The 21,520-nt window shown below is 37.3% G+C and overlaps 2 protein-coding genes across 3 annotated transcripts in view; one reads left to right on the top strand and one right to left on the bottom strand.

Annotated features, from left to right (window-relative positions):
• Positions 1 to 1,411: 1,411 nt before the first annotated feature.
• Positions 1,412 to 20,777, bottom strand: SOCS4 (suppressor of cytokine signaling 4). 2 transcript variants are annotated; one of them, XM_005605169.4, is made up of 2 exons: positions 20,636 to 20,777; positions 1,412 to 7,576 (listed from the first exon to the last, which is right to left on the bottom strand). In XM_005605169.4, the coding sequence occupies exon 2, from the start codon at positions 7,482 to 7,484 to the stop codon at positions 6,159 to 6,161; it is 1,326 nt and encodes a 441-aa protein (XP_005605226.1). In that variant the 5' UTR covers positions 7,485 to 7,576; positions 20,636 to 20,777; the 3' UTR covers positions 1,412 to 6,158. The 2 variants fall into 2 exon arrangements, with proteins under 2 accessions (XP_005605226.1, NP_001243840.1); NM_001256911.1 differs by lacking the exon at positions 20,636 to 20,777 and having other exon boundaries at positions 6,159 to 7,484.
• The window catches only part of WDHD1 (WD repeat and HMG-box DNA binding protein 1), a 63,740-nt gene continuing 62,881 nt past the window's right edge, over positions 20,662 to 21,520 (top strand). The window contains exon 1 of the mRNA XM_001495509.6: positions 20,662 to 21,406. Within this exon, the coding sequence (XP_001495559.2) occupies positions 20,769 to 21,406 (638 nt within the window). The 5' untranslated portion in view covers positions 20,662 to 20,768. The remainder of the gene's footprint in view (positions 21,407 to 21,520) is intronic.

Raw genomic sequence — 21,520 nt, 5'->3', positions numbered from 1 at the left:
TCCTCATCCGGGCCTCTTCTCCCCATGTTTCACTTTTGAACAAACCTTTAAGTGCTTACTTTGTCAGGCCCAAAAGATGATTGTCATACGGCCAAGCCGTCAAGGAACCTGCTAGCTAGTAATGAACATGTCATAATTATGTCCATGGTGTGCAAGATAATATGCATATACCTACATATATTTTATATGTAAAAATTTATTAAAAGTATGCAATATTCTTACATTTTGCTTCTGTATGTAAGTCGTTAGTGGATCAGTGGGTGGACATTTTACTGTAAACCTAAACGAAAACTAACTTTTGGGTATGCTGCACAGCACACATAATTCTCATACCGAAAAATGAGCAACAGAAGAACTTCAAATACCTAAGCCTGGGGAAGACATATTTTTGCATAGAGACAACAGTCCATGGAAAATGCCAAAAGTGTGAACGACCTCCTCTGCCCTCATGAGGCAGTGAATCAGCCGGTGCCTTGGGGAGCCACAGGAAGCCTGCAGCAACAGGAAAGACCAGTAAAACGGCGCTAACCATAATTAAAAATTTTGATATTTTGCTCATTATAGGGGTTTTTAATTTGCATTTTCTTATGCTTAAATGTTGCACCAAAATATTTTCATTACTGAGCTTTTTGGTCAAAAAAACTGTGTCCCCAGGTTGAGTGCCTCACTCACTTCACCCTAGTCCTGGTCAGGTGACTGACAGCCTCCAGCTTTGCCCAAGCTCCCAGCCAATAACTGAGCATGGTGGGGGTTCTAGAGCTGGGCCATTCCTGTCCCACGTGGGCTCCCACAGGCAATCTTTGCTTGGAAACTAAATCCCCATCTAGCTTTCCCAGAACTGCCTTGCAGTCTAAAGCCCACCCTACCCAATCCTTCCCTTTCTTTCACAGATGTCAGACGTGCAACGTGGTATGAAGACTCCCCACCTTCTCCTGCTCCCTTCCCCTTTATCCTTCATAGGCGCCCCTCCTACCTCCCCCCACCAATAAATCCCTTGCACATTTAATTGCATTTTGGCATGTTTCTGGAAGACCCAAACTGACACACAAAAAACTGAAAGGAGTGTATTATACATGAGAAAATGTGGAAGAATATAGATTTTAAAGTTTTTCTTAGATTCTACATTGAACGTGTGAGGTAAGGATATACTTTTTTTTTTTTTTTAGAGATTTTATTCTTCCTTTTTATCCCCAAAGCCCCCCGCGTACATAGTTGTGTACTTTTAGTTGTGGGTCCTTCTAGTTGTGGCATGTGGGATGCCACCTCAGCGTGGCTTGAGTGGTGGTGCCATGTCCACGCCCAAGATCGGAACCGGTGGAACCCTTGGCCACCCAAGCGGAGCACATGAACTTAACCACTTGGCCACCCGGCCGGCCCTAGGGTATACGTTTTTAAAACAAAATACAAAGCCTTTGGATTTTATATATGAAGTTTTAATTAAGAAGAAATGAAAATTTATTCAATTTATTTGAACTCACATCCAAGAAGAAACATTCAACTTCAGGATTACAACTAGAAATGGAAAGAGCCTCCCTTCTTTTTGGGTGAGAAGTGGATCATACAAACCTGACTGTCAAGAGTTCTAATAGCTTTGTGCAGTCACTACGTATACTCTGTATATCCAAGTATATATCAAGTTCAGACTTGCTTTATACAGAATTTATCCAGTTCTAGAAAAGTCACCATAATTAAAGTAAACCTCTTTGAATTTTACACTCTCTCAAATCTGAAAGCTTAGATTTGATTATAACCACTGCAAAAGCGATTCTCTTTACTTCCTGCAAGTGTAATTAACTTTGAGGATAACTTAGGCAAACATCACTATTACATAAACCTTATTAAGGGTAGGAGGAAACTGCAACTCTTCATTTAATTGCAGAGTCTAAACCATAAATTCAAATTGTACTGTTATCTCTATTGTCAAGTCAAGCCAAAGTGAATGTGAATCTGCAGGGTCCACGAAGGGGATGCTTTGAAAACCTATCATCACATTAGTACTTAATGGCTGTATAGAAATTATTTTCAAGTACGCTTCAAGGGCTCACCTCTTAACTGAAGAATTATCCTTCAGGAAGTCAAGTGACAAGTACTATTACTTACATTTTATATGCTAGGATATGAAGGCAAAGATTTAGGATTATTCAAAATTAAAAAAGCAAATAAAAAATAGACTCGGGCTTTATCTGAAATAGGACTCGTGCCCTAAATCCCTTTCCATTGGGTTATATCCATTAGTTTACATTTCAACTTAGAAGCCAATCTGTTTCAAAAAGTTACCTCCATCTTGTGTCCAATATCTTAATGTATTAGAATATATAGAGACTCTTGTAGTGTTGCTCATTTCTGGCAGGCCATTAAAAAAGAAAAACCCTTTGTGCTTTGTGTTCAATCTTTAGAAATGATGAAACTGATTGTTAAAACCAAAATTGCAAAGACTTTTTTCCCAAAGTAGGAAGAATAATCTGCTTGACTTAGAATCTTTTATTCATTTGAGTATTAAATTATCTAACCCACGGGCTATTATACATTTAAACACTGTTTTCCTTGTGTTGTCTCCAGGAATGTCTTATAAGTCTGCTTTCCTGTGAAATTTGCTCTACCAAAATCAATATATAACCTATTTGACTGATATAGCTAAAACTGACAAAATTTTTTAATGAAAACTAAGAGTATATTTATAAGAACCAGGTCTCAAGGTTTTTGTTTCACAGGAAGGAAGCTCTCTATTACGTGGATCTATAATATGATCCAAACTTGAGAGAGACAGGAAGCTGATAACTTGATTTATGTTCTTAATGGCTTTGGCTCATGAATAAATGATAATGGTTTGTGTTTTTCTTATAACAAGAAATGGAATTTGTATAATGATATGAGTCCTATTTGCCACATTTGCTCTACTTTTTAAAGGATTTCTAATTACTAAGAGATTCTTTATATTATTTATAATAAGTCAAACTTTTAACTGAAAGCCATTTTTCGACCACAGTTTGCCATTAGCTGAAATTCAGGAAAGAACACAGGTCTGATCACCAAATCAATAAATCTAGCCACAGGCTAAAAGCTTCCTTTAATCTTCTTCCTATTAGGTCTTCCTTTAAATTAAACCATTCCCTCTATGAATTATTTAAGTGAATGGCATGGTTATAGAAAGATCACATACAATTCTTCATACAAAAATGCTCATGGAACCTAAAACAATCCATTCAGCATATTTCAGGAATTATATTATAAATCAAGATGCTGTAGCTTAAAAAAAGGGGTGGGGAGGGGTATGTCCTGAAAAGCTTCAGAGAGAAATAGAAAAGTCAAGCATAGTTCTGATTAGTGCAGGATTCCCAAAGTGCAGTTAAGTGTGTGGTCCAGACTAGCTTTTAGCGATTAAATAGGTCCCTTTCACTGTCAAGGCTTTTCCCTGAGGTAATGCCTAAATTCTTAATTTTAATATTTTATCTTGTTTATTTTAGCCCCAGCCTCTCTTACCAATAAGCTCTGAACATTTCCACCATGCTGAATGCTTTCTCAACTCTGGAATTTACACTTTTCACATGCTCACAGCGTCTTAGAGTCACAAAATTTATATTTAGATATACTTGTAGCTTTCCACATTGTTCCTCTCAAAACTTACTCATTTTACTTATAGATTCCAATAATTACATTTTTTAAATGAATTAGTTTCTAAATGGATGCTCTTTGCATGCTCTTCTAAATGAGTCCTCATAAAGTCACTGAGAAAGGGGTTAACTTTCCTAAATTCCAACCCCTTAGTGCTTTAAAAAATTATCACTTTTCTTTTTCCTTCATCATGAACAGTTCCCTTCTCAAGTCTTTATATATCCACTTTGCAGATTTCTTTTCACTGTAGCAAATACCAAAGGAAAAATACAAACCATTTCAGAGTAAACGAGTCTCTTCCCTGCTCTCATTTATCAGATCATCACTTAAAGGCTATATTTATGGCAGTACTTTGAAAATGGTAATAGCTATTAATACCTTGAAGTTGAAAAAATAAGAAAGCCAGAGAAAATATATCACAAGCAACCAGTTTGAATATATGAAAAGCTACTTAGATCTTGATTTTCATATAAACACTAATTTTTATCATTATAAAAGACAACATAACTATATTTCATTTTTCTTTATAAAATTACCCTTTAACAGAATATTTGTTAGCTAGTCACCCCTTAGGTTTTTCTGTAGATAAAAAGTTATTTTTAAAGGAAAGATATTTAAAATAATAATTGTTTCACAGAAACAGAAAGTCTTATCAAATTCTGATAAAAAACTATAATCATGGGTAGAGTCTTACTATACTATTAATTTTCTTTCACCAAAGATGGATATTTAGGAATTGTTATATTGGTAAATAAGATAAGCTTCTCAGTGATCTACAAAAGCGCCACAAGAAAGATGAGGTAGTATGAGACTTTCCTACTTTTGTAAAGGGAAATATCATCTTTAGAAGAGATATTTATCCTGACATTGGTGTTACGATATCCTGAGCCTCATCACTGCTAAGAGAGGTGCCACTTTACTAGCTATCCCTCACTGGGACCAAGACAATCTTGAGATCACTGAGAAAAAAATGCCATCTTTATGTTAACAGCAGAATTTCGGAAAGGGAAATGCTACTTCCACACAAAAGCAATGATACTTAAGAAACATCTGTTCTAACGTGGAAATCTGAGTCAAATTTCTTACAATCCAGGTAGAAGCAGCTTCGTACTAGAGCTAAACTACCATCAAGAAATCAATTACTATGATATTTAAAATGCCAGTTTCCACAAGGGGTATATAGTTTGCCAGAAGAAACAACTGTCTAGGAAATTTATTATTCATTGATTCTTTAAAAAAAGAGGAGTAGGATAGGATATCACTCCATTTATCTTTATTATATTGGGATATTGATGTTTCTAGAAATGTTTCCCTGCTCTTGGGATAGTAAATTTGAAAGATTACACCTGGTGCCCAGTATTGTTCAGTATGGCATAAGCCATGAGCTCTCAAAATGTCTTCTTTTTTTGAAGCCACAATGAAGACATGTTAATTCTGAAGACAGAAATAATTATTTGAAACCTGAAAATTAAAAACACTATTAAGCTTCTTGAATACTGAGTTCCATGTTTACTTCTTGAATCTTTATTCAAGCTCAATTTAAAATAACTAAAAACTACTTAGGTACACTTTAGTTACCAATGGAAATTTGTGGCTGTATAAACTGTGGCATCTCCCCAAAGTAACAGGCTCAGATTTTCTATAAAAAAGCTAAGTAGAAACAACAGTTCATAAATAAATACAGAAAAACCCCACAGTTGCTTTAGTACTTTAGTAACTATTAGTTATTAATAGTGTTATCATTATTTTTAAAACTTCCAATGAGAAAAGAACAATATTTATGTTCTGAAGAGGGTAACTCTTCCACATTGAGAGAACGATCTATTCCAGGAATAACAAATGACCATGCCACACTGTAGAATAAATTCACCTCCAAAATGTCATGGTCTCATTTGATTCTTACTGACCAGATTAATCGAATTTAGTAATCCTGTAATTCTGCTTATAGTTAATATTTAAAATGAAAATACATCTAGTTTGATTTTAATCAATTTTGTTACCTTTAACATCCCTATTAGTAAATTACAAAAGTCAATTACATTAGTATGGATTGTGAACTACAACACACTCAGCTTTACCAAAAAATTTTAAAACAAGCCTGAAAAGGGGTTGGGGAAATTATATTTTCTGTATAGGAATATCAATGGCATAGGTTAAAGCATTTTACATGGTAGGAAAGGACATAAGATTATTTTGGAAGAAAAGTCTGAAATACAGATTAGTTAACTATTTGCAATGCCTACCAAATGTCAAATATCCATGGATCATATGCAAATTACAATGAAGAAAAGAAAAAAATTAAGTATACAATCTACATGGTAAAAACAAAAACCAAACACCTGGTTAAAAATATCCATTAACCCCTGGTCTGTAACCTTAAACAATCAGTGTATCATAAGAAAAATAAAACTGATTTGGAAGTAAAATTTAGGGCAGAGGTTTATTTTGGACTCTAACTGCCCTTGTAGAAAAATTCAAAGCCGCATAATAAGAAAAATATTAAATAAAAACACGTATATAATCATTCCCGTGTTCCTACCCTTTTCTTAGCACTGTTGTTCTGGTGCATCAATCCTGAGTACTCTAACTTTTGATTTATAGTGATATTCCTTCAGATATAATTTCATAGCAGAAGGAACTGGAAGGGCATCAATGCCGTCATAAGTTGTACAGTTACAAATGACTGTTCTGCATATGTGCTGCAGGGAAAACGGGAAAGTCCGAATTAAAGGAGTGGATAAAAGTGGTTCAAAGAACATACAGGCACTTGGGTCCTTATAGTGTTCTAGGAGCCCAGTAATGTCAGGAGAATGGAAGACACACGGATCATGTGCATCAAAGCTAAAGTTGTGATTCCACTGTTCAATTCTAGCATGAAGAGAACGACTATAACGCCTAAAACTAACAGAGAATAAATAGTCTTCCTGTGCTGAGTCTCGAAGTAAAAAGGTCCCCTCTGGTTTTCCTTCTAGTAGAGCTTCAGCTGCATATTTATCCATAACTCCCCAGTAACACGGATTGTTATTGATCTGAAGGAGGTCTGGTACAAGACAGTGAACGTAATCAATCTGGGTGTGATACTTAGGTGGTGTTTCCAACTGCAGGATTTCTTCATCTGTTTCCCATTTGGGTTTGTTTCTTTTCCTGGAACTTGTGCAAAGTGTTATAATTTCATCATCTGAATCCATATCACTATCTTCTATACTGTTATTTGAAACCAGGTTCATCACAGAGCCAGTCATAGGACCACCTCGACATGAAGCATTGTTGGTGGTTATGACACAGGGCTGAACAATGGTATGCGGGAAACAGTTCACCTCTTCTTCCACGGTTCTTCTTTGTTTTAGCTGACCATCCCTTAATTCACTCTGAGACAAGTCTGTGCTTACCCATTCATCTGATTTGGGATTTATAGGAGCAGTGTGTCGTTTAATAAAATGCCACCTAAAGGCTAAATCGGATCGAGGTGGGAAAGGACACTTATCTAACATGAGTTCACTGATATGAATTTTTCTTTTAGATGAAAGCCCTGAAGGATGCCGACTACTACAATTCTTTATTGGAAAACACTGCCCCATAGCATCTTGCAGTTTCTGTTTAAGAGATCGACCTAAAAATCTATGCCCACAGGAATGATCTAAATCCAACTCGATAGATGAGCAGCTGTGCTTTCTTTCTTGGCTCCTTAAAGGAACTTCAGTTTTCTCTATAGAATTCACTGTTTCAGCATCTGAACAGCTTTCACTCTTTTTTGACCAAGATAACTTCTTTCCACTCCACACATAACCGTCCTTTCTGTCAGCACTTCTACTCCGACTAGTTTTGGGCCTTACATCTACATTTTTACTATTATTTTCACTATTTTCCGCCATTTTAACAAATTATCCACAAATTCCAGTATTATGAATATTGTTTTTTCAGTTTTTCTGGCAGGAAGTTTCTTCTGGGCACTTTCTGGACGTATCTAAGGAAAAAAAAATCATTAATCATTTGTCTTTCACATTGTATAATTTATATATTAAGCCCCAATTAGACATAAGATGAAAAAGCATAGTTAGTACATGAAAAAGACAGAGTACTGGATATGTTGGGAGGCAGTTAAACATATTCTGTTCCCACTTAAAGAAATTGCTTTACCATATACTAATAATTTCATAATGGCATGGAATCAAGAATCTGAGTTCCTTTCCCACAGCTAATTTTTTTTCATTGTGGATCAGAAAAAGCCAAGTCTCCTCTCTCAGCCAAAATATATGCTCAAAATCTGAATAATTTGTACTCTTGGGGTACATCTTATGCCCATCTCTCCTCCCTTTATTTTTATTTCACAGCAGGCCAGTGAATTCTTTGTAAGAGACAGTGAGAACTCCATGAGCTGGTGGTTGAGGACCACTACCTTATATAGTTTCTTCACTTCCCTCCCCCAGTTTTCTCTCCTATTGTTTGAAAATAGGAACAGTTTTAAGTTATAAAAGTTGTTAAAGAATTTATTAAATAAATAATCACCACTGAACAGTAGGAATGCCATGCAAGCATTCCCAATGCAGTTTTGTCAACTTATTTCAATAACTGGTCAACTTCACTATCAGTCTAGGCAATTTTTAGAAAATATGGAATTGCATAACAATTTGGTATTTCATACACACACACACACACACACACACACACACTCTTCCTTGTATTCTCCTTGATAATTTTGAAAAACAAGCAGATAAATTTCTATCGGGCAATGCCTTTCCTATGAAATTGGCTAAACTATTTTACAATGTAAAATATGGAGTTTTATTACGACTAATAGTAATGATTGGTTGTAGACAGAATTTACTTTATTCTTAGGCAGAATAAGATTTAAGCCCAGAACTGGGGGGAAGGGTTCTATAATCTCAAATATTTTTGCAAATGAAAGTTGAATTTTGTGACTGAGAAAATCAGTTGCATTCAACATTCTGATTATAATTAAGTTTCTGATTATGTCAGAGAAGCATTAACAATCCCACCAGTCAAGTAAATGTTTAGAGCTACTTGAATCAATTTTCAAGCAGTAAGATTTGAAACAAGCATCTGCAGTGGCAAATATGATTGGGAAGTGCTTAAAAGTGTGAACTAATGATACAGACTTGCCATGTAAGGTACTCCATTTCTGAACATTGAATAGCATCTGGTGATTATACTTATGATTTTGATTTAGTGAGCTAACTGGTATATATAATCATTAAAATCCATAGGGAAAAATATTTTCAATATAATTTTGAAAGAAATATCATCACTTAGTACACCAAAATTATACTCAACAGTATGATTTGGTTGTTCACTGACTAAATTCCCCTGAACAAAAATAAACAAACAGAAACAACAAAGTAGGCTGAAGAAAATGAAGAGTCGTTCATTAGAAGACACACTTACTTGTTACTAAGAACTTACACTTTAATATATTGTTCAAGATAAAAAAAATAATGAGGGGCCACGCCAGTGGTGCGGTGGTTAAGTTCGCAACGTTCCGCTTCAGCAGCCCAGGGTTCACCGGTTCAGATCCCGGGTGTGGACCCACACACCACTTGTCAAGCCATGGTGTGGCAGGTGTCTCACATATAAAGTAGAGGAAGATGGGCACAGATGTGAGCTCAGGGCTAATCTTCTTCCAAAAAAAAAAGAGCCCCAAGTAGACATTTTTTTGTTATACTACATAATTTCAACTTTTTTATTCAGCATGATAATGTGAAAAAATATATCATCTAAGGTTTGAAATGCCTGGTGCTTTTATTTATTAAAAAAATATCAGGGGCCGCCCCGTAGCCAAGTGGTTAAGTTTGTGTACTCTGCTTCAGCGGCCCAGGGTTTTGCCAGTTCAAATCTTGGGCGCAGACAGGGCACTGCTCATCAAGCCATGCTGAGGCGGTGTCCCACAGAGCACAGCCAGAAGGACCCACAACTAAAAATACACAACTATGTACCAGGGGACTTTGGGAAGAAAAAGGAAAAATAAAATCTTTAAAAAAAAAAAGAAGTTAAGACAAACCAACCATTTAAAAATTATACATATCAAAATAGCAGTTTATTTGCCATATGACCAACTTTTGTTTACTGGATGAGAGTTCCCTCATCTTGTCTCCTTGCTGCCTCTAACTTGTGACATTTCTTCCTTCAATATCAGAGCTAAGCTCTCTACCTCTGTTCTTGACATTCCCACTTTTACCAGCGCCTGCTTCAGTTTCTCCCTGCCTTCAAAAACAACAAACTTCTCCATAAAATCTCTTAGTGATTCTAATGCTTCCTTTAGTTATAAATGCTGCTTTCCATTACTAAATTCCTTAATGACTGGTGTAACCTGATTTCCCCTCAAAATGAAAACAGCTTTCAGGGTTTTTTTCTGATTATAAAAGAAGTAATTATCTGGTTTGACATGGCTGAGTGAAAATCTTTTTGCTCCATCCTTCTCAGAAGTCAGCCCAAAGCAAGGAAAAATGAGAAGTAAAAACACAAACTTCATCTTCAAAGAAACTAGCAGATATCTATAATGTGAGTCACAAAATGGAGACAGAAAATGAATGGAGGAGCAATAACTGACTCAGCAGTGGAGAGGGTGGTGACATCAGGCACAGAGGTGCCTGGATGGAAGGCAGGCAACAGAGCAGGCAAAGTCCAGGACTCAGAGGCACACGGTGTGGGTGGAGGACAGGGCGGAAAATGGGGAGGTAGGTTGAAAATTTACATAAGAGCAGTTAGATCTCTCCAGCTCTTACTCCTACATTTAGAGGAGATGGGATATTTATTATTTGGAGAAACTGAACCACAGAGGTTCAAGATTTTGGATACCAGACATAGCAAGGGTAGAGGGGAGGCTTGGGACTAAAATCAGAATGAAAATTCCCTCTTTCCTCCGTTCAGCTCCCAGAACGCCAGCTGCCAGACTCATACCTCCTAATAGAAGACTGGAAGAGAGTTTGCTGGAGAAACAGAATGGCCTAAGAGAAAAGGCCTGTAAATGCTGATATGTGGGCATCTGCCAATAAAGAGCTGGAAGACCAGTCAAGCATGCAGGGAAGCTCACTAGTCTACAGGCCCCGCCTACTCGTGTACAGTTTTTAGGCAGTATCATTGTGCTTCATTTGCTCTAGAATATAAATGAATACTCAGAGGTCATCAGACTTTCGAGAAAAGCCTCTAACATAAACGAGAGAGACTAAAACAAAACTTGAAGAAAACATTAACCATGAAAGGAGCTGAAAATCAAATTGATTTCTTCCAAGTTAGGTGAAGATATTATTAGACCTGTGAATGAGTAAGAAGAGGTGGGGACAATCAGAGAATAAGAAAGTTTTGGAAATTGAAAATACAACTGCAGAAATAAAATATTCAATAGGAAAGTTGCAGGATGAGTTGAAGAAATGACAAGAAATAGGAAAAAAAATAGTTAACTAGACAGAAAAGATAAGAATATTAGAGGATCAATACAGATATTTCTCAGAAAATAACAAAACGGAGGGGGGAAATTATCAAAGAAACTATATTAGAAAATTTCCCAGGGGCCAGCCCCGTGCCCAAGTGGTTAAGTTGGCGTGCTCTGCTTTGGCGGCCCAGGGTTCGGATCCTGGGTGCGGATCTGGCACTGTTCATTGGGCCATGCCGAGGTGGCATCCCACATGCCACAACTAGAAGGACCAACAACTAAAAAAAATATATACAACTATGTATTGGGGGACTTTGGGGAGAAAAAGGAAAAATAAAATCTTGAAAAAAAAAAAAGAAAGAAAATTTCCCAGAACTGAAAGACATGAGCCTCCATGCTCAAAGAGGCCAGTGAGTTCCCAGCACAATGTGGGAAAAAACACACACACACCAAGTTATATTATTCTAAAATTTCAGAACCCTAGAGATAAAGAGGAGATACTAAAGTCTTCCTACCTTATAAGCCAACAATATTGTCTTGTATGCTTAAAAATCTGTTAGGAGGGTAAATCTCATGCTAAGTGAATAAAATAATACTATAAGCTAAAACAAAAATGTAAGTCAATAAATAAATAAAAGTAACCAAGCTAAAAAAATAATAAAAAACATCTTCCTGAGGGAAAAAAGTCACAATCAAAGGACTGTAAATAAACTGGGACTTGGTTTCTCAACAGTAACATTGAAGCTAAAAGCTAGTTTCCAACCTTAAAAAGATAACAGCCAAATTATCAATCAAATACGCGGATAAAATTTCAGATGTGCAAAGTATCAACAATTTTACCTCACATTGGATGCTGTGCTCTTCCAAAATTACAATGTAAACCCAAAACAAAGGACGCAACACAGGAAACAAGATACTTAACATAGGAGAGAGGAGATGTGAATTCTTGAGATGATGAAGGGAGGTCTCCAGACAACATGGTATCCAAAGCTGCTAGAGAGCAACCTGTCCTTATAACCAACCACACGAGGGCATAAGGCTCCAAGGTGGAAGATCTTGAGGGAAAAAACAGAACTGACTTTGGGAAAATTCAGTTGTGAGAAGAAAGCAATGGAAAAAGAATTAGGTAATTATTGATTACAGGAAAATTCAAACACACAAGAAAGAAAATAGAATTGGAAAACACCTGGCTCTGCATGTTACATATTCACCAAAATTGTGACTTAATTGTAATAACAGAATGGAAAGACAGGAAGGAGACTAAAAGAGAGGGAAATCCCCACATATCATAAGAACTCAACTGAAAATGTCTAATAATTGGTGAATCAAGAAAGAGAAGTATCAGCACGTTACTTAAAAACATCAGAAAAACAATTAAAAGATTTGAAAGTAGGTGCCTTTGGGATGGGTAGGAGAGGACTGCAGCGTTTCTTACCTTACCTAAGCTTTTCAGCATAATTTGATTTTTAACCTAGGTGCACATATCATTTTGATGAACATAAATAAAAATAACTAATTCATACTGTGAAAAATTCAAAGTAGGAATAAAGTTGTGAAGAAAAAAATAGCCATAATCCTACTATCTAGTAACCATTTTAACGTTTTCACTATGTCTATACATGTATATGACGAGGATGCAGTTCCACGGCACAGTGACAGCAGGCATCAGAAATATGGTTTGAGTCCAGTCTATTTTGTACTAGCCATACGACCTTGAAACCTCAGTTTCCTTATCTCTAAAATGTGGGTATTGATGCTATCTATTACATGGGCTGTTGGGGATTAAATGAAATAATGCATGTAAAGTACTCAGCTCAGATCCTAAATGTGTTAAGTACTCAATAAATGTTAACACATATTTTTTTAAAAAAGGAAACAGAGGAGGCCGGCCCTGAGGCCCAATAGTTAAGTTCGCGAGCTCCGCTTCGGCGGCCCGGGGTTTCACTGGTTCGGATCCTGGGCACAGACATGGCACAGCTCATCAAGCCATGCTTCAGTTGCGCCCCACATGCCACAACTAGAAGGACCCACAATTAAAAAAATATACTACTATGTATCAGGGGGCTTTGGGGAGAAAAAGGAAAAATAAAATCTTTAAAAAGAAAAAAAAAAAGGAAACATATTAGATATGCTATTTTATTAAAGTGCCTAAGCCACTTTTTTACAAATAGTTCATAACAAAGAAATCACTGCATACCTCTGTCTCTAGCCCAATGCTACCTACAAAGTTAATGAGCAAATACAATTTTCAGGAGGATAACTAATGTTTCAAAGTGAAAATGGATCACTATGCCAAATGTAGGTGAAACTCAAGAGACCATGAAGCTATAGAACAATTTGACATTTTCCCCCAAAGAACTAATTTTCAGCCTTCTTGTATACAAGTTTATATGCTAACATAACAGGTTTACTTTGGCAAGGCTTACCAACATATATATAATAGGTACCAATCAATTAAGTATCTCTGAATTTTAGGTTAACTGTTCTTACATGTGCTAATGCTGCAAGTGTCCATAAGATAAAGGGGTAAATATCATCACCCTAGATGAATTTTCCATACATTTACCTGTACTTAAAAGAGTTAATGCATAGAAAATCTTCTGACTAGTTAACTTTTTGTATCTATCTCAGAATTATAGCCTTATATAAATTTCACATAGCTATTCTTTTGCTGGAAAACTGAGTTCAGGCTTCAGAAATCTCACTTTCAGAACTGTTATGGCAAAAAATTGACTTAGTGGGGCTGGTGGCCCCGTGGCCGAGTGGTTAAGTTCGCGCCCTCCCCTGCAGGCAGCCCAGTGTTTTGTTGGTTCGAATCTTGGGCGCGGACATGGCACTGCTCATCAAACCACGCTGAGGCAGCGTCCCACATGCCACAACTAGAAGGACCCACAACGAAGAACATACAACTATGTACCGGGGGGCTTTGGGGAGAAAAAGGAAAAAATAAAATCTTAAAAAAAAAAAAAATTGATTTAGCAAAACACAGCATATCAAGACCCAGGCCAGAATGTCATTTAATGTTGTGGTCTTCAAAGTAGAAAGAAAAGTTAACCTCTGTTTATATTTGTCTAACAATTTTTTAAAGATTATTATTATTGAATTTATGGTTGACAATATTGTAATCACTCACTGTCAGATGGTTACTTGTCTGATGGGGTGCTGTTTCTGAGGGAAGAAAAGGAGTTCCAAAAAGCTGAGGACTTAATGGCAACCTTCTCCATTTCTTTGTTGACTTTCAGTTTACCACAACTGCTTGCATGTTGCTGGAATCGATTTGTGGATTATATTATCTTAAATGAAAAATCTTTACAATACTTTGTAAATAGACACGATCGTGAAAAATTTATAACACACAAGGTTTGCTAGTTATCTGAGGCCAAAATACTTAAGTTGTTGAACTTTTCAGATGAGTTAAGCATTTTGCTTTTACAAAATGCCAAGTGTTCTAAATTTGATGACCTTTACTGGGATAACAAGGGGCTCTCAAAAGCTACTTAGCAGATATACTAAGAAAGAAAGGCAAAACAAAACATTTACCTGGTCACTTCACGGTCTAAGTAACATCTTAATAATTACTGAGAAAGTATCTGCTTTAAAATACTTACGCTATGGAGAGATTTTTTTAGAAAAAAGATATTCAGAATTTCTTTCACTATTCCATGATTTTGTTATAAAAAAGGATAAAAATACATCATATATATAAATCTCACATCTTTAAACTTAAAACATGGGAAAAGTATTTTTTTAATCTCTCCCAGAAGTTTCATTAAACCAAAATTTAAAAATAAAAAATTCAATCACATTTCTCTCAATAAAAATAACATTATTAATTTTTAGCAAGAACAAAATTATTTTTATTGTTATGTTTTTAAAGACTAAAGATGAGTTTTAAAAAAGTACCTTGGTGTCTTGCTTATACATATAAAATCTGAATTAAAAAAAGTGTAGGCCTCTGAATCTGAACGACTCCTTTCAAATAGCGTATCATTAATTCTTTTACTTTTAATTGAGGTAAAATTGACATAAACGTAATTAGTTTCAAGTATTCTTGGAACTTCACACAAATTTTGTATAAATGAGGTAGAAGAAGAGATACAAAATGATAATAAGGTGGCTTTACTACCACTCTTTTATGTAGTACAGAAATCAAAGATGATACTTTGAAAGGTGCTGACAAATCAAAGACCTTTGTTGGAAGCTGCAAAGATGCTTTTTTTTTCTTTAAAGAGGGCGAAAGAATCACTTGGGAGAAGGTTGTTTTGGCTCTTGATTCAATAATTAATTTTTTATGAAGGCAGCTAAGTTACATTGCCCTGGGGAGTACACGGTGACTTTTTTTTAAATTATTATTTCTTAATGAGCCAGAGGCAAATGTCTAAAAAGCAAGTTTACATAAAATCCTTTTTCAAGAAAACAAGTTCCCAGATTTAGTTGCCATTTGGGCCTAGGTTCTACCACCAATTGCAGTGACAGTGATAACAGAAGGCTCAACCTAGCCATCCTACACTTTTAACAACAGATTTAAATAACATTTAGTTAGTTCTGCTGAATAAGGCTAGGAAGGTAATTCTAATTCAAGATTTCTATAGAAAACTGTTAAAAAGCCAACAATTAAAGGGTTAAATTTCATTTATCTGGAAAATTCATTTATATTCTCGCTGATGCTGGATAACAGAGCATTACTGTACATATTCTTTATTCATTGAACAACTACTATATCTACAATGTTGATGTATTCCTAAGACCAGAATTCGTGTAAACACTAAATTAAAATCAGTTTGATCCTATAAAGAATAATTTACTATACTACAAAAAGAATTCAAGAATAAATTATTATTCTGGTAGTAATTCTGCTGTGGGAACTTCCTTACCAAATCCATGATTCCTAAGTTTACCTGCCATTATGTGCCCCGAAACTCCTTGGGAGTATTCTGACCATACTCTGTGATATTTGAATTGGATTCTGTGGGTCATATCCTCCATATTTGATCAGAGCGTGATATTTGAGTTGGATTCTGTGGAAACATTTATGCTCTACAAATGGAATATATTGGATAGTTGACAACAGATGGATTCCTCAGAATGTTAAGGAAAAAATATGACCAGGGTTTTCATGTGAGAAAAATCTCTGAAGCAAAAAATGTTTTTTCTCATTACAAAAGCAACACAGGTTCATTTCCAGTAAATATTTTAAAGTATCACCTTTTTTCATGCTACCAAGCCAGGGCTCATGGGACTTAACTGGATAAAAAAGGAACCAGTGATTAGTACCACCATAGTCTCCTTCCGTTCTCCCCACTTTCTCCACTTACTTTCCTAATTATTGTTTGCTTACGCCAGTGTTCCCCAATCTGTACTCTTATAGACACTAATTCTAAAAGATGTTAATACATATGTTAGAGAAATAGGGGTTTCCCTGTCATACAAGTTTGGGAAATGCTTCCCTTCTGAAAGACTACAACGCATATTTAGCAAAAAGTTCCAAGAGGTCCTTCAGTTCAGAGACGGGCTGAAGCCATAGTTTCCTATATTTAACTTACCAAAAATCCTTTTTGTGGAACAAATTTTGGAGAAACTTTAACTTGGGCTAATATTAAAATGAATGTACATTTCCTGAGCATGCTAAAGATAAAATGTCTAGGAACCTGTTACTGAAGAAGGTTAATCTAGAGTGGAGAGAGAACAGAAAACTAAGAGCTGGCAGTACATGGACTTCTAGAAGTGGAAGGACCTTAACAGAATCTTAGAAATGAGAACATTTAAGATATACTATTGTAACTCTTTAGGGAATAAATTGGATTGTACAGATGTATTTTTTCCTTTCAATAACTTTTTTTTTGAGGAAGATTAACCCTGAGCTAACTGCTGCCAATCCTCCTCTTTTTGCTGTGGAAGACTGGCCCTGAGCTAACATCCGTGCCCATCTTCCTCTACTTTATATGTGGGATGCCCACCACAGCATGGCTTGCCAAGCGGTGCCATGTCCACACCCAGGATCCGAACCAGCGAACCCTGGGCTGCCAACGCGGAACATGTGCACTTAACCGCTGCACCACCGGGCCAGCCCCTCAATGACTTTTTAATTATAAAAATAATATATGCTCATTATAAAATATACGGAACATTTAGAAAAGTTTAAAAAAGAAGAAACCTATAATTCAGTTACCTAGAGGCAATCAATTTAGACATTTTCGCCCATATAAGAGCAATTTAGTCCAAGGAGAAAATTTTTAAGTTTTAAAGATCCATAAAAATTTAACAATCTATAGTTTTCACTGTACCATATTTAAAAATGAAGCATGGTGTAGACGAAATAGCATGAGTTGCTAAATTGTCAAACACGAGCCAAAATACAGACTGTCACTTACTACTCACCTGATTTTTAAAAAATCTCATTTTGCTTGTTTTCCTATTGTAAAATCCGGATAATGCCAGCTATCTCATGTTTTTACTGCCAGGACTAAAATGTACGAAAACAGCATACATTGAGCTTAATGAAAATATGTAACAGCAGCCTTTTCATGCACAAGAAAGTAATTTCTAAAAATGAAAGATGGGAAAGTGGCAAAATTAAGAAAAACAAGAAAGGAAACAAAGCCTACACATAAGGCAAGAAAATCTGCATGAAAACCTAACTCAAAAATCTGATGCTGAGAAGGCTTCACCATTTCTGAAATATTATAAAGCACTCCTGATTTTATTAAACATGGCCTTTTAAAAAAGTTTTAAACTCTTTAAAAATATTATGGGTCTAAATAACCAAACTTTTAATTATAAAAAAATTGTAGTTTTTGCAAGCTAACTTAGTAAATAAATAGATTTCAAGAGAAATAGTGGGCAAAGTTTTTTTTTTTAAACTAACTATAGATTATTCTTTTCATTGCTGTATAATAATTATGTATGCTTACACTCAACCTTGGGAACAAGTTTTGCCTAAAAACTAGTATAAGGCGATGATAGACAAATAAAATCACTATTATGTTCTGATATGTTTTACTAAATTCTAAGTTTTATGGCAATAGTTATGATTTGGAGAGGCAGTGTGGTAAGACTACCTAGGATTAGAAGGTAAAAGACTCGGGTTCTATTTCTAGCTCCGACATTTGGTAGGACTGTGACCTCGGAAAAATCACAACCTTTCTGAGTCTCAGTTTTTTCACCAGTAAAACAACGATTATATCTATCTTGCTGTGGTAAGGATCCACTGTTAACGTAACAATACAAGAATCAAATACCGGCTTTAAGGCAGGGGAACTAAGCAGCTGGGAGTAGGACTTTTACTGTAGTCCCTTTTATACCTTAGAAAGTTTATACACGTGCAAATATTATTTACCCTAAAAATAAATTAAATAGGCTGGTAAGTTTCATGACACTTTCAGGGATATAAAAATCTTCAGATTTCTAAACTGCCTTCAATGTTATTTTTTCCATACTCTGTTCTCCTCAGTTATTGTTACACTCTCTTCCAGCCTTATCTTTCAACGGATTAGTGACTTTTATGTCAAGTACATACTTTACTAAAAAGGCATTTTAAAAACTCCTTCCAAAAGGCAATACAGACATGTCTCTTGGATAAGCTGAGTCTCTAAGATTATGTGATATTATCATTTATACAGATATTACTCACTACCATCAGCAGAATGGTAATATATTCATGTTTTCTCACCCTATTGCCCTTGAGACCAACAATATTCAGGAGCCTAAGGGTACTACGAGTGGTCACAACACAGCACAGTTAACTAACCTTCACTGCAACTGAACCTGTGACCTCGGCATCATTTTCAGTCCGTTCATTCACCTACCCACTCCTATCAGACATGCACTATTACTGATAAATAAATCCATCTGGAAAATTCTGACAGCCATATCAGTGACAGACAGCTACAATGGTCCTTTTTTAAAAGCTATGTGATCTTAAATAACCAATTTTGCTAACATTTAAGTTGCACACATTTCATTACCACACTATCATTTTGTACATATTGTTTGAACGTCTTTTTCCCTCAACAAGACCGTGAACTCACTGAAGACATTAAAATTTGTAGGCATTTGATTGAAATGGGATGGAATTGTCAAAACATAATACTAGCCAAAGTAAGAATGTATCTTTTAGTATTTGAAAAATTTTACTGGATGATTTAAACCAACTTCATTTTAAATGAAACCAGTAAATGCTCACCCAAAGTACTCCATAAATAATATGAGACATAATTAGTTTTCTACATCCATGAGTATCTCCTATATCCTTTAACAATTCGATAGAGGGAGGTATCACCTGCATTTTAGAGATGAGGAATCTGAGATTCAGAAAAAGTAAAGAAGCATATTCAAGGTCACACAATGAGAAACTGTCAGAGTCAAAATTAAAACCTAGGCTGTTCAACTCTACGGCCCAAGCTCTTTCCATCTATGTGAAATTTGTAAATAAAATTTTTCTTTAAGCTATGACTCACATGGCTTGACTGCTAAGGCCGACTGAAAGGACAGAAGAGTGGACACCACTCACAGTTTTAAAGTCACGTGGTACTACAGATAGTATAGTTAGGGTATTGTATAGCTCTTGTTCCAATTTGCAGATTCTTCTTATGCTGAGCTCCGAAGAGTCCCACACTGAAATCTCATGGTGATTTATTCACAAAGGGGCAAATGTTATCAGAGTTCATCTTGAACCCCATGGTCTATCCAATGATATTTACTTGGATAAAAAAAATTATAAATAGGTGTATCTAAAAAATGAATGATCTCCAAATAAGACTAAGTCACTCACAAAGAATCGTCTCAGGTATCTTTTGCTCTCGTGGGGAATCAACAATGGGTGGGTTCTTTTTCCACAAATCCCAAGTTCTTTTTCTGCCAGTCACTCTTCCTCTTCCTTCATATACCAAACCTCAGCGTCTAGCAAGCCTATCTGGAGCCCCAGTATTCAAAATAACCCCTTACACAAGGCCACCACGGTAAGAACAAGACCACGGTTTGTCTAACTGTGCGTCTCGAACTTTTCACAATGGAACTAGCTTGCAAAACAATGGGGGACATCCGTACAAGAGAAAAATGTCTCAGTCATGCCACAACGAGGTCTGCTTGAGACTAGAAGGTGGGTACCACACACACACACAAAATATCATTGTGAAGGTTTTCATCAGAGACCAGTCTCCCAACATGGAGAACGTGAAGACACAAGCAAAGCATAAACTCAATGGTCAAGACCTCAGAACAGGTTGCAAGGACCGAAGTCATCAACAATGTACTTTAGTTCTAGCTCTTCTTTTAGATCTCAGTACGCACTTCAGTGAACTTTAGGTGGGGTGTGAGCAGAGAAATCCAGGTTCCTTTCTTAAGGGATCTATGTAAAGAGTCCCAAAGAATAAGCATAAAAGTACACGCCATACCTCTAGGGACCGCGAACTGAGACTGTTCTTCCCTCCTTTACCTCTATAGAAACGACACGGTTAGGGCGGGAAGTATGCCAAGATTACAAGCTTGAGAAGGGTCTCGCTCTCCTCTCCTCTAAAGAAAATGCCCAAAGGAGGGGCTGGACGGTCCAGGGATCCCGAAATAATCATAACCCTGTAAGTGACGAGAGCCTGGAAGGAAGGAACAAGACCAGGGAGCAACCGCCCTTCCCCCGCTCACCTCTCGAAGCGCGGTTTCACTGGGGCTGTCCGAGGCACTGCCGCCATCACCATCGCCATCACTCTGGGAGCTCGATGAGGCGGAGAAGGGAGGCCCAGGCGCCTCTGCACCTCATATAGGTCCTACAAGGCGGATGCCTTTCTGCAAGGCCGCTCCCCTCGGCGCTGGGATCTCGTCTCAGACGTCGCGGTCACCGCCTCCACCTGGTCCCCAGGCGCTGCCACCACTTCCGCGTCCGGCTCCCTCCCTTTCTTCCTCGCTCCCCCAGCCACTGGCTTTTTTCCCGGCAGCCTGCGCGCCGCTGACGCCACCACCCCGCGACCTCGGTCGGGCCCCGCGCGGTGTGGGCGGGCCGGCGCAGGCGCACCGGGGCCGGCTCGCCAGAGCGCGGGAAGCCGTACCTCGCGGGCGCTGGCGTCTCGCCCTTCCTCGGTCGCAGAGGGTCGGTGGCCTCCGTGGGCCCTGCCTCCCGCTGCCCGTGTCCGTGCCGCCCGCCAAGGAGCGGCGTGTCCTCTTCCCGGCTGCTCGTCAGACAGACCCTCTGCTGTGTCCTGCTGGTGCCGCCTCGGGGCGGGAGCGGGGCTGCCGAGAGCGTTCCCGGGAGGAGACAGCCTGCCTTCTTCCCTTCAGCCCCGGCTGTCCTCTCCTCTCGAACAACACCAGCGGTCCTAAACCTTTCCAGGCAAAGGAGAAGATGCCTGCCACGCAGAAGCCGATGAGATACGGGCACACAGAGGGCCACACAGATGTCTGTTTCGATGATTCTGGGAGGTAAGGGACTTTGGGAAACAAAAAGAACGTTTCACGTGTAAATATGAGAACGTTTATTCTTGAATGTCGTGTAAGCAGTCAGCCTAAAAGGACGCATCCAGCTAGAGAGAAAGA

The sequence above is a fragment of the Equus caballus genome, chromosome 24, assembly GCF_041296265.1.
Source record: "Equus caballus isolate H_3958 breed thoroughbred chromosome 24, TB-T2T, whole genome shotgun sequence".
In the NCBI taxonomy this organism is placed as follows: domain Eukaryota; kingdom Metazoa; phylum Chordata; class Mammalia; order Perissodactyla; family Equidae; genus Equus; species Equus caballus.
Note: the sequence above shows the minus strand (reverse complement) of the source record. Positions and strands in the feature narration are given on the sequence as shown.